This window comes from Melospiza melodia, chromosome 2 (assembly GCF_035770615.1).
Source record: "Melospiza melodia melodia isolate bMelMel2 chromosome 2, bMelMel2.pri, whole genome shotgun sequence".
Classification (NCBI taxonomy): domain Eukaryota; kingdom Metazoa; phylum Chordata; class Aves; order Passeriformes; family Passerellidae; genus Melospiza; species Melospiza melodia.
In genome coordinates this window covers 76700037-76711667 of record NC_086195.1, presented here as the reverse complement: position 1 = coordinate 76711667, position 11631 = coordinate 76700037, and the positions used below count along the sequence as shown (strand labels likewise).

The 11631-nt window shown below is 41.1% G+C and overlaps 1 protein-coding gene across 1 annotated transcript; it reads left to right on the top strand.

Moving 5' to 3' along the window:
* Positions 1 to 1057: 1057 nt before the first annotated feature.
* Positions 1058 to 7491, top strand: LOC134415170 (stromelysin-1-like). The gene is made up of 10 exons (XM_063150471.1): positions 1058 to 1184; positions 1333 to 1577; positions 2021 to 2169; positions 2264 to 2395; positions 3249 to 3410; positions 3826 to 4045; positions 5176 to 5309; positions 5861 to 6020; positions 6859 to 6962; positions 7152 to 7491. The coding sequence occupies exons 1-10, from the start codon at positions 1080 to 1082 to the stop codon at positions 7250 to 7252; spliced, it is 1512 nt and encodes a 503-aa protein (XP_063006541.1). The 5' UTR covers positions 1058 to 1079; the 3' UTR covers positions 7253 to 7491.
* Positions 7492 to 11631: the final 4140 nt, after the last annotated feature.

Genomic DNA, 11631 nt, shown 5'->3' with positions numbered 1-11631 from the left:
TTATTTTTCTCATGTTCAAAGAGAAGTGGACTAATTTTAGCTCATGTTTCTCCTTTTGAACTTGCATGTGGGTATTAAGTCAACACAGGAGAATTCTGTTTCCAAAGATGGATGTCTCAGAAATGACAGTCAATAGTCACTGAGTGACAATGGTTCTGCAATCCCTCCATGAGGCGCAGTGCACCAGGTTCAGAAAAGGTCATAGGAACTGAAAGTAGGACTTCTGGCAAAATGGGAAGCTTGGAATGTATGGCACAAATCCTCATCACCTCCCATCTGATGTTGGAGAAGTTTATTAAGAGGTTCTGCTGAAGACCTTTTATCCCAAAGCTGCCTGTAGTTCTGTAGGGCGATTTCTTCCGTTCCTTCTTTAGTTGTGAAACCACCCTTGGCTAATAGGACATGCAGACCAGGATATATGATATGGGGGGGTACTCCGCTGAGACTTTGTGGTGTGAGGGAGAAAGGGGATGAGGCCGTAGATCCATGATTACATGGGCCAGGTAGCAGCACAAATAATGGTTCTGTAACAATGCTGGGATGTCAGGTTCAAGAAAAGAAAAATTAGTTTTTTGTATAATTGGCTATGTCACAAAAATTATCAGGTACAAGATGGGCTAAAGAAAGGGTTTTTTCCTGGTATGCTGAGGTCCTGAATGCAAGGACTTCGAGAAAACTGAAGGCAGTTTCTGGAGGTTCCTTCTCAAGCACTGTGAGGAATTACAGATTATTGACCCCTACAAAGAGCCAGGTCACTTCAGCACCTCCAAAAAGTGGGGTAGTTTTTGTCCAGCCCAATTTAGGAATGAAGAAAAAAACAACATACTGTCCGATAATATGATTGCGAAATCAGGGGGTTTTGGGCAAGGTAAACTGTCATGTGTTTGCTTGCTTCTAAACCCAAATTTGTTTTCTGCGTTTCTGTGGAAAATCAGAGGATGTTATAGGCTGAGTCATGCCATTATTGACTTTAGCAAGCACAGCACTGATATAAATAGTGAAACACTGGTGTGTCTTAGACAGAGGAAAAAGAGATTGAGAGGTCTTCTAGCAAGGGCTGGTAGGACAGGGAGACAAAGATGAAGACAAAGATCCTTCTTTTCCTTGAGTTATTATATTTTACGTGCTCCTCTGCTTTTCCAGTGGCTCCAGAAAAGGAAAAGGAAGATATGCAATTTGCCAAGGTAAGGACTATGGACAGAACGGATGAAATAATTTATTGAGAAAATGAACATAGCAGTCTATTAGCAATGTAGAGTATTTTATTACCAGATCTCTGCACTTGAAAAGAAGGTTTTATATTCTAAACTGTTGCTTTCTCTTCCCTATCAGAAGTATCTTGAAAACTTCTATGATTTTAAAGAAGAGAAACACTCTCTGTTTAAAGCAAAGGACCTCAACCACATGGCTGACAAAATACGAGAGATGCAGTCATTCTTTGGGCTAGAGGTGACTGGGGAGCTGAATCAGAAGACACTGGACATGATGAAGCAGCCTAGATGTGGAATCCCAGACATCCGTTCATACAGTGCCTTCCCACGCAGCCCCACGTGGACCAAAGAAGATGTGACCTATCGGTAACATACACTAGAGCACATTTTTCTCCACACCTCTGGGAAGCTTTGTGAATGCTAGGCAGAAGTAATGTAAACAGGTTCTTTACTATTTATTTCTGTATTTCTCCATATAAAAGCTCCATTCAGGATGAAAGGGATAGGAATGTGGGAACTATTCAGGCTACCAAACAGCGATGCGAATACCAAAATAGGGTTTTACAGTAGTTAGCTAATAGCCTACTGAATACTATACTCAGTGGGTGGAAAGAATACAGCTGAGTATAAATGTTAGGGCTTCTGAAATGCATAAAATAAAACTGTGAAATCTTTATCTGTTATGTAAGCAAATATTTTGGAAATAAACCACGTAAATAGTTGTAGATTAAAATATTTGACCTTGATACCATGTGTCCCAGTCACATATGATCTGGTTGCTTTTAATTCCTTTTGTCTTTAATTCACAGGATTCTGAACTACACTCCTGACATGCTGCAAGCTGATGTAGACGAAGCAATTGCAAGAGCCTTCCAGCTCTGGAGCAGCGTCACCCCTCTGAGGTTCACCAGGGTCTATGGAGGTCAAGCAGATATAATGATTTCCTTTGCAGCTGGATGTAAGGAAGCTCTGTTGTCAGGGAATCATAGTACTTGTCACATTTTCTTAGCAAGATAATGAAAAGCATCCCTTTTTTTCCCCCTTATTTTTAGTTCACGGTGACTTCTATTCCTTTGATGGTCCAGGAGGAACTCTGGCTCATGCCTATGCCCCTGGCAGTGGGATAGGAGGAGATGCCCATTTTGATGAAGACGAAAACTGGACCAAATTTACGACCTATGGTGGTAGGCAAACTTAAATATTGTGTTGACTGTTATTTTATTAGAAAGTGTTGTCTTGAAGATGCTGTAAAGTCACATATCCCATGGCAGTAGTTCCAGTATTTACTGAGATGTAAAATGTCAGCAAAATTTAGTAAAACAGTTCTGCATATTTTGATCTGGGATGCAGTCACAACAGTCCCTTGAAGTTAATGCAGACTGTGGTTACAGCTCCAGTGGAGGAAATTAAGTTAGCATTGATTAACAATGTTAGGTACTTGTGACTTCAAAAGATAGGGAATTTTCACCCTCAGATAATGTTTTAAGTAACAACATAACCTCTCACATTTGTTTGTTTGCTTCGGTTTGGGTTTTTTTCTGATTTAAAGTCATGCTCATCTTTAACTCCTAGAAAGGAAAAAACATCTTGAATTAATTGGTGAATAAAATTAAATATAGCAGGGAATTATTCTGGTTTCCAGCAATGTCCAGGGATTATGTTACACGTTACTGGTTTTGTGAGGTAGTTACCAAGCAAATTCCATGTCATTTACAATTCCCAAAATCTGATCAGGTGACTAAAACCTTCTCACCTGCTTTTCAATTGTTATTAATAGTAAAGAAACCTTGATTCTTTGTTGGAAAATTTCTGCAATATGGGCAAAAACTGTTCCCAGAGTGGTTTTCCAGTGAGAAATCAATGTCTATGATTCAAAACTCATTTCTTCTCCAGGAGGCCAGAGAGCTCTTACTTGGGCATAGTTAGATTTTCCCATTTTTTTAGGACTGTGAATAATATACCCTACATGAGAGAATAGTGCCTGTATCCTGCTGTCAAGCAAAAAATTTATTTTGTGTTTGTGTGGATCTTTTGCAGGATACAACTTATTTCTTGTTGCTGCTCACGAGCTGGGCCACTCACTAGGTCTCAGTCATTCCAATGTTTTCGGTGCTTTGATGTATCCTGTATATATGGCCACGGATACGAGGAACTACCAACTTCATCAGGATGACATTGATGGCATTCAAGCCCTCTATGGTAAGCAAGAAGCATAATTTTCTGGTGAATGATGGATAAAAATTTATAATTAATTTTACCCAGCAGATAAAATGAACTGAACTTCCCACTACAAAAAAAAATACTGAGGTTTTATTTCTTGTTATTATTTTTGGGCAAATCTCTTGCGGTTTTTGTGGCTAACAGTCTACACTGCAAAATGGAATCTGTAGACTGTATTTATTCCAATTAGTCAAAAGGTCCAAGAGCCTTTCCCCAGTGATACCAGAGGAACAGCCCACATCTGTAGCATGAAACTCTCTTATCTTCCACAGAAGGGTGGTTTTGTATGTGCACAGCTGCATATACATTTGACTTCACACGGTACTGCCTGAAATGCTGTGACATGAACTGCTCTGATCCACCTTCCAATTCCACTCTTATTTATTTTCCAAAGGACCCCCCAAGGAATCTCCTGCACTTCCAACAGAAGCTTTTCCCCCACAAGAACCAACTGAAATGGTACCTGCAGAATCACCAACTCCAATGTCTCCCAGGGAAGAACCAACAGAAATGACACCATCCAAGCCACCCCAAAGACCAGACGACTGTGACCCTCATCTGACTTTTGACGCTGTCACGACTCTCCGTGGGGAAACACTGTTCTTCAAGGATGGGTAAGTGCTTTTATTTCCAGCAGCATCTTTTTGTGAGACTCACAAAGGCAAAGCACGAAGTTCAGTTCAAGGAATTTATCCTCCCTTGGTTATGAAGGAAAATATTTTTTTTCTGCAAGTGTTAAGGCAGCTTTGAAAAATTTTGCTAGCCCACCTGTGCTGGGTGAGTAACGTGGTTTAGTAATGAGTACAATGCTTTAATTCATCATACATCACTGTCCATGTCCATTAAAATTGTGCAAGGCTGAATAATTCCAGTGTCATTCCTCAGCCTGCAGCTGCTTTACATGCAGCACTGTCTTCATCACACCATCCTGTGTGTGGGCCAGGGAGCCATGGAAAACGTCTCTGGTGATTTTTAGTGTCACTCTGACCTAGGATTCTGCACTAGACCAGTGTTGTCTGCAGAGAGTCTCTGCTGTTGCAGGGTGGCCTTGTTTTGGGCACGCTCTGGCACTCTTTGTAGAGAGGTGCTGGCTGGGCACATCCACCCTGGTGAGAGCAAACAGCAGGGTCAGGGCTTCACCCCCTTCTTGGCTTAGTAGTTGTCTTTTGATTGAACAAGCTTCCTTTGATGATGTGGGTCTGATTTTCCTTCTAAAACATATGAAGTATTGTAGCTTAATAGTTTTCAAGGAGGAGGGGGAAAGAGCAATTCTTTCTTAACCTGGGTTTTAATGTGTTTCTCAAGAATTTTTATTTAACCTTTGCAACCAAATTGAAATGAGGTGTGCTCACCTACATGGGTCATGATGAAGAGAAAGCTGCAATTGTCAGCACTGCCACAGATATCCTAAGGTGTCCTGGACAAACCATTATGGTGCAAATGCAGAAGCCCACTGGGCTACCAGCTGTAGGTGATCCTGGTTGAGCCAGGAGTTGGACAAGATGAGCTTAAGAGGTCCCTTCCAACCTCAACTATTCTGTGACCTCAGAGCAGCCTGTAGCAAAGGACACAGGTCTGTGAGGGAGCAGAGTGAAGGACTGCTTCCCAAAAGGGGTGGTATCTCTGCCTCATAGGGAACACTGGTTCCAGCACCCAGACAGCAGGATTTCAAGTACATTTATGGGCCCTTGATCTCCTAATGAGATGACAGACAATGAAGCACTGCTGGTTTTGTTTCTAACAGCTTTGTCTGGCGCAAAAGTCCATATTTCTCAGAAATTGAGCATGACACCATCTTCTCCTTCTGGCCATCACTGATAGCTGGCTTTGATGCTGCATATGAGGTTGACAAGAAGGATCGAGTGCTATTTTTCAAAGGTACTTCTCTTACATTTTCATCATTTTTTAATGCATATGTGAAGTTATAGCAATACTACTAAATGTTATTTAATCATAATGGAAGGTATATTATGCTAATATTCATATTAACTCTAACACTAGTGCTACCACTAATAGAGGATATTCTTAATATTTAAACCCATTTAAATTTTGCAAATTATGTTACTGTCAGTAAGTAATGCTGCTTCACAGTGGTCCTACATAGATTTCCTTTGGTCAGTGACAGCAAAGACCATACCTGAGACAAAATTAATTCCTACATTACATTATCTAAATACATTTTTAAAGATGAAACACACCTAAAATATAGACTTTTAGTTATTGAGTATATAATACTCTTAATGACTATAAAAAATAGAAAATCCATCAGTTGTGAGATATTCAGACTTCTGTGCGTCCTAATTGGGTAATGTTCTCAGCTGGACATCTGTGCAGTTTTTGGCTTTTACTACACAGAAAGCTCTGGGGCTTTGGCAAAAAGAAGATCAGACTCCTCAAGAATCCTCACAATGTTTTCTGTTTTCCTGCAGATGGCCAGTACTGGGCTGTCAGTGGCTACAGAATAGAGCCAGGGTTCCCCAAGCCCATCCAGAACCTCGGCTTCCCCAGCAGCGTCGGGAAAATCGATGCAGCCGTTCACGACCAAAGTACCAAGAGAACCTATTTCTTTGTTGGCAACAAGTACTGGAGGTAAGGCTCTTCTCTCTTCTGTACAAGAGATAATCAAAACAGCTTTTTTAATCAAGTGATGTATTTGTACAGGAAGTTCATGTCCTCTTTTTGTCAGCCTTCTCAGCCACCAAAAGCTGAAACTCAATTACTCAAGTGTTTTCTTAAAACAGTCTGTTACACCTGAGTGTTCACTTACCCTTATCAGGCTGTGATTAAGGGGCAGATGAGTTTTGTTTGTTCATTAAGAAGTAGTGTGAGCTAGTATAAAAATACAATGTACTATAATTAGTATAAAAATATAAATCGAGTGGAATTTGTCATCATGTCAGGTATTCATTCAGTAATTACTAAGAAGCAGAAGTACTCTGTGAAGTTTATAAATGACAAACCAAGAAAGTTATAGGAGACTAAAATATATACTTCCTAAGAAATAATTCAGCTAAGCAGCAATCTTATCCTAATAATTAGTCTGTAATACTATCTTGAAAGAGTGTCATTACACCTGAATTTACATTTCTCTTATGGGGTCATTTCATAGATTGTGTGCTGTAAAATTAAAATAATTCTGTTTGATTAATTATTTAAGATTACTACTCAGTATAAGCCCCATTCAGCCTTATTGTCAGTCTCAGGGAGTGAAAGTAAATATTCTAATCTGATATTCTGAAAACAGACTTACCTAGGGTACTAAAGATGTAAATATTCACATGGCCAGGATTTATACAGCTCTATGAGTCACAGATTGCAGGTACTGGATTTTCATCTGAGAGTAGGCATATTTTGTAAAAAATCCATCTGGTTTCAACTTTGAATGTCACATGCTAATTTTCTGTTTCCATACAATTTCTTTATTTAGTTTCAATGAAAATAATCAATCAATGGAAAGAGGTTATCCAAGAAAAATAGCTGCTGACTTCCAAGGGATCGGCCATCCAATTGATGCTGCCCTTCAGAAAAATGGTAAATAAATTAAAATGTAATTTAAAAACCCCAAAGACCACCTGCCAAAGGCAAAAAAAGTATGTTTAAATACATACATTAAATTTTTGGTTTGATTTTTTAAGTCACCCAAGGAAATAGTGAACATGTAACAATAGGTATGCAAAATTGAACTATTAATTTTTCCATATTTTTTCCTTCCAATTCTAGGATACTTCTACTTTTTCCATGGATCGAACCAGTATGAGGTTGACATCAAGAGGAAGAAACTCATCCGTATAATGAAAAGCAACAGCTGGTTTAATTGCTAGAAATATTAAGTGATGATACAGGAGTATATTTGTACCAGAAAGAGCTTTTCATGTTTCTTGATTTTAAACAGTGTTATTAACCTGTTCCTGTGCATCTGAGTCTGAAATGATGGCCTTTGGCAATTCTAATTTAAAACCTTTGAAATGTAAAACCTAATGTACAGTTTAATTTATTTTGGTTCTCCATCTATTTATTAATCAAATTGTTTTTGAGAAATAAAGTATTTTGCTTGAGTTCAGCAGTTCTTGTGCTCTGATTCAGTCCACTGGAGACAAGGCATCTGCTGCAGCCACACACAAGCTGAGTGGTGCCAGGTTCCATCAGCATTTTCAGCAGGGCTCAGTGCCTGTGAGGGGAAAGTTAAAGAGAAGTGGAGGGGCAGTTCTGGCGGGCAATTAGAAATTACCCAGGTGACAAAGGAGGGAAACAAGCTGCTCAGGAACAATGTGGGGGAGACATAAAAGGTAAGAGGAGATCCTACACAAGAGTGTTTGAAGAGAGAGACTGGAGCCTATGGCATGCCATGACTCCTGGCACAGGGACAGAGGCAGGGGTGGGGACAGGTAGGCGGGAACATGGCAGTGGCTGAGAGGACCAGTGCCACTGAGGGTGGTTTTAATGGACAGAGTCATTGGTACAGCAGGACATGAGCAACCAGAGAGAAGGATAAGTGTCCAGTTTGGGGATGGAGGAAGCATGCAGGCAGGTTGGGAAGTGATGGAGATATGATCACAGGGTCGCAGGGAGTCAATGGATTAGCCCTCCTGAGCTGTAACCATGTGCCATGGAAATGGAGTCAAGGGCTGGCAGTCCAACTCACAATGCTTGACAACAAACCAGAAACAAGAACCATTTTCCTGCTAGAGCACACAAGCCAAAATAATAAGAAAATCCTAAGGATTTTTATGTAACTACCACAGATGAATCCTCCAGAGGATGAGTGATGAGACGCACCTGCTTCCTCCTTGTTTGGGTCCTGCTCACAGGGCAATAGCTCAGTGATTTTAAACACCCCTTGGGCTTTAAGAGAGCTTGGCTGTGGTACATCCTCTCTTTGGAGGGATTTGATCCCACCTCTTACAACACTGATGCGATGATGTGATTGTGCAAGGAAGTCAACTGGCTGTTAATCTTTCTCTAACAGAATTGGCAAAGGCAAAAAGAGAGGCTGGGACTGGCTGACAAGGACAGTATTCCAATTGCCACAGCTCAAACCTCATTAGGCAGAGGTAAAATTTGCTCCTGGTCTTCTGCACAGGGCAGCTGCCTCAGACATCTGATCAAAGACATACTACCACCTATCCCCTCATCCATGTGGGCCACAGGAAGCCATGTGTGTCCCAGTGCATCCACAGGCCCACAGTGCTCACAGACAACATCAAACAAAGGCAGCAGAGATGAAGCTAGGTTGGAGGGGCTTTTGAGCAACCTGGTCTAGTGGAAGGTGTCCCAGCCTCTCACAGGAGGGCTGGAACAAAATTTTCCTTGAAGCCCTTTCTCCCCCCAAAATTCTTCAATTTTATGATCTTGGAATATCTCATCTCTGGCATGCTCTCCTCATGCATGTTTTGTGCCATGCTAGATATGCTCTAAGTACCTCTAAAGCCGGGTTTAAAACCGACCTATGTTACAAATCAGAGCATGTCTTAAAAGTTACTTTTAACAACTTTTAACAACAGTCCCTACAGTTGTGTCAAGTAGGGACACAAGAGCTCAGCATTGCCCCAAGGGCAGCAGATCACCATGGAGGAGTCATGGACTGAAAAGTGACTGAGCTCACCTGGCACCAGTCCAGGCAGGGCAGAGACACAGGAAAACTGGTGCTGCCCCAACATCTCCCAGTTCTTTCTCAACAGCTCTTTCCCTGTACATAGCCTATCCTGAACAAACTTCAGTCCAAGGACTTCAGATGCCTCCAGGCTTAGGCAGGGTGCTTGCGAGTATAGCATAACTAATGGGGTTAATTCCCTTTGTTTTTAAAAATGCCTACATACTTTGATATCGTAAATAGATGCTTTCTTGTATGTGAAGGCTACCTTCAGAAATCAGGCCTTTAGGCTCTGGTTGCTGTCTGAGACTTGAAAGTGGTTAGGGAGGAACCAAAAGAAACATTTCAACAACAGCAAAGCAGACCACTGTTGGTGTTTATACTGACTCACATTAGATTAAAGTATTTCTCCTGCATAAGGTTAGTAATAAGTTTTTAGTTATGACATCCAGGAAACAGCAAAATTAAAACACTCCCTCCACCTTTGAGTATTAAGTACCTTTAACTCACAATATCTGAAAAATGAGTGATATTTACTTAGCTGTGAAGAAAAATGTAGCCTGGAGCAGAAACAGATGACAACATGCCATGGATTTCACGTAGACAGGGGACTAATGAGATGTGTTAATCATGGAATTTCTGTCTGTATTTTTGCTTTGTTAATGTCTTAAAATTTGAAATGAAACAGCACTACTTTCAGTTTGGGAAAAGCAATGAAATTCCTGGTAAATGGAAGATGTAGCTCAGATGATATTGGAGACATCAGAAGCAGGAGTGCTTGAGCTGTCTATACTCAGTGAACAAGGGAATATTTCTTGTAACCATGATTTTGTCATAGATCATAAATTATTGCTGAAATTAAAGACCTCTTAGGTGCCAGCAGGGGAAATTTATCCACAAACGTAATTTCAAGTACTTGTCCTGTATGAATAGGAACTTTCCTTGAAACCCAAGGGCAGGCATGCAAATTAGAGTCAGAAAATATAACCTGTTACATCTAAAATTCTTGATTGCAACAACAGTTGACCTAGACCAAACCACTTGCACATGAAATCTCAAAACTCCCTTAATGACTTCACTGACAGAGCAAGGGTGACCCATGTGCAAGTTGACTGGAACTGGAACACTGAATGCTGCCAGGGAATCAGCATTGCCATGCTGGAGACCCACGGCTGTTATATAAAAGCCAGAAGTAGGTCACACTTTGTCAGCAATAAGATGTTTTTGAGGCTAGGTTTGTGCTGCCAGGTCTGAGGGTTTGCAGCACAGCCAGGAAGGAGGTGCCAGAGACACTGAGTTAAGCAAGGCTGGTGGCAGCACAGGCTGAAGTTGCAGTTTTACAGCTCAGAAGTTTCCCCTGCACAGACCTGCTCTCCCAGGGTTTGGCCAGGGGTCCTGCACTGCTACCAGAGTTCAGCCTGGCCAGGACACTGAGGGCACATAAGGCACCAGATAGGAGCCATTTCAAGCTCTGAGTAATTAAGCCCTTGGCTTTGCACAGCAAGCCAACTTAGTTTCATCCTGTTGAGGCTCTGTGAGATGCTCTTTTCTCTATACCACATTATTCATTAGTTTTAAAATATATAAACTGTGACTTAGCAGTAACTTTTTTGTCAAGGCTATTAATAATAATAACAATAAACATATTGTGTTACCTGTTATATGTCTTGTGGTATATGTCTTGTGTTATATGTCTTATGGTGGGGCTATGGGAATGCATCCAAGGCAGAAGATTAAGTCCTGAAGAGGAAGGGCAATGCTAGGAGCTTACCCAGACAAATTTACAGGTTGTAAAAAGGACAGCACAGTAATTTTCACATTGACTTCTTTAAACTGAAACCAGAGGTTGGCATTACATAGTGTGCTACTTTTAGGTAAAGCCACCTCAAAGAAGTGACAAACAACAAAGAAGGTCTTTGTGATTACGGAATTTTTTTTATATAGAATATTCTAGGTGATTGATCTCTTGAGACAAATGGGGAATAGTATCCAAAAAAGTGAGACAGAGGTTGACAGAGTAGCAGAAGTATGTACTTGAGAAAGCTGGTAATAAGAAAACTATATAAATGTCATTAATACCATTAATGACCAAAGCATTCCTAGACAGTTTTGATGCCTTTTAGTAGCCCTCTGATTAGAGAGCAAGATGAGTGATGAAAATTTAATTCCTACAGGCTGGAAAGTTACTTCTTCCTTCTAGCACATGGAGACAGTGAGGGAGGAGAAAAAAGAGCTGGAAGGCTGTAGGGAGCTGTAAGTTCCAGAAGCTATTTCTGCAGAGTGCTACTGTCAGTGTGTAAGCTGCACAGGAGAACTCTACACCAAGTTTTGGATTCATCTCACCCACCCTGGTACACCTCACATAACTCTGTGAATGCAGTCATTACCAGAAGCTCCCTCAAGAGATTGCTTCACCTTGGCTCAGCTGTTCCATTTCTGGGTCATTCCCTGAGCCTGTCCATCTCCTCCCAGGACTAGGGAGGGGTTCTCTCCCTAATGGAAATGCCTCAGGTAGATGTCCGCTCCTAGGGTAGGAATTCAGTCCTCAGAGACCAGATAACCCTTGTGGAATCCCACCAGCCTTGCCTTGCTGATTCAGCTGCCCAGACC

Excerpts from the sequence above, each read along its gene's own strand:
- LOC134415170 (XM_063150471.1), top strand. The coding sequence starts at position 1,080 with ATGAAGACAAAGATCCTTCTTTTCCTTGAGTTATTATATTTTACGTGC. Across the intron at positions 1,185-1,332 it reads AAGATATGCAATTTGCCAAG|AAGTATCTTGAAAACTTCTA; the intron begins GTAAGGACTATG and ends CTTCCCTATCAG. Across the intron at positions 3,411-3,825 it reads TGGCATTCAAGCCCTCTATG|GACCCCCCAAGGAATCTCCT; the intron begins GTAAGCAAGAAG and ends TATTTTCCAAAG.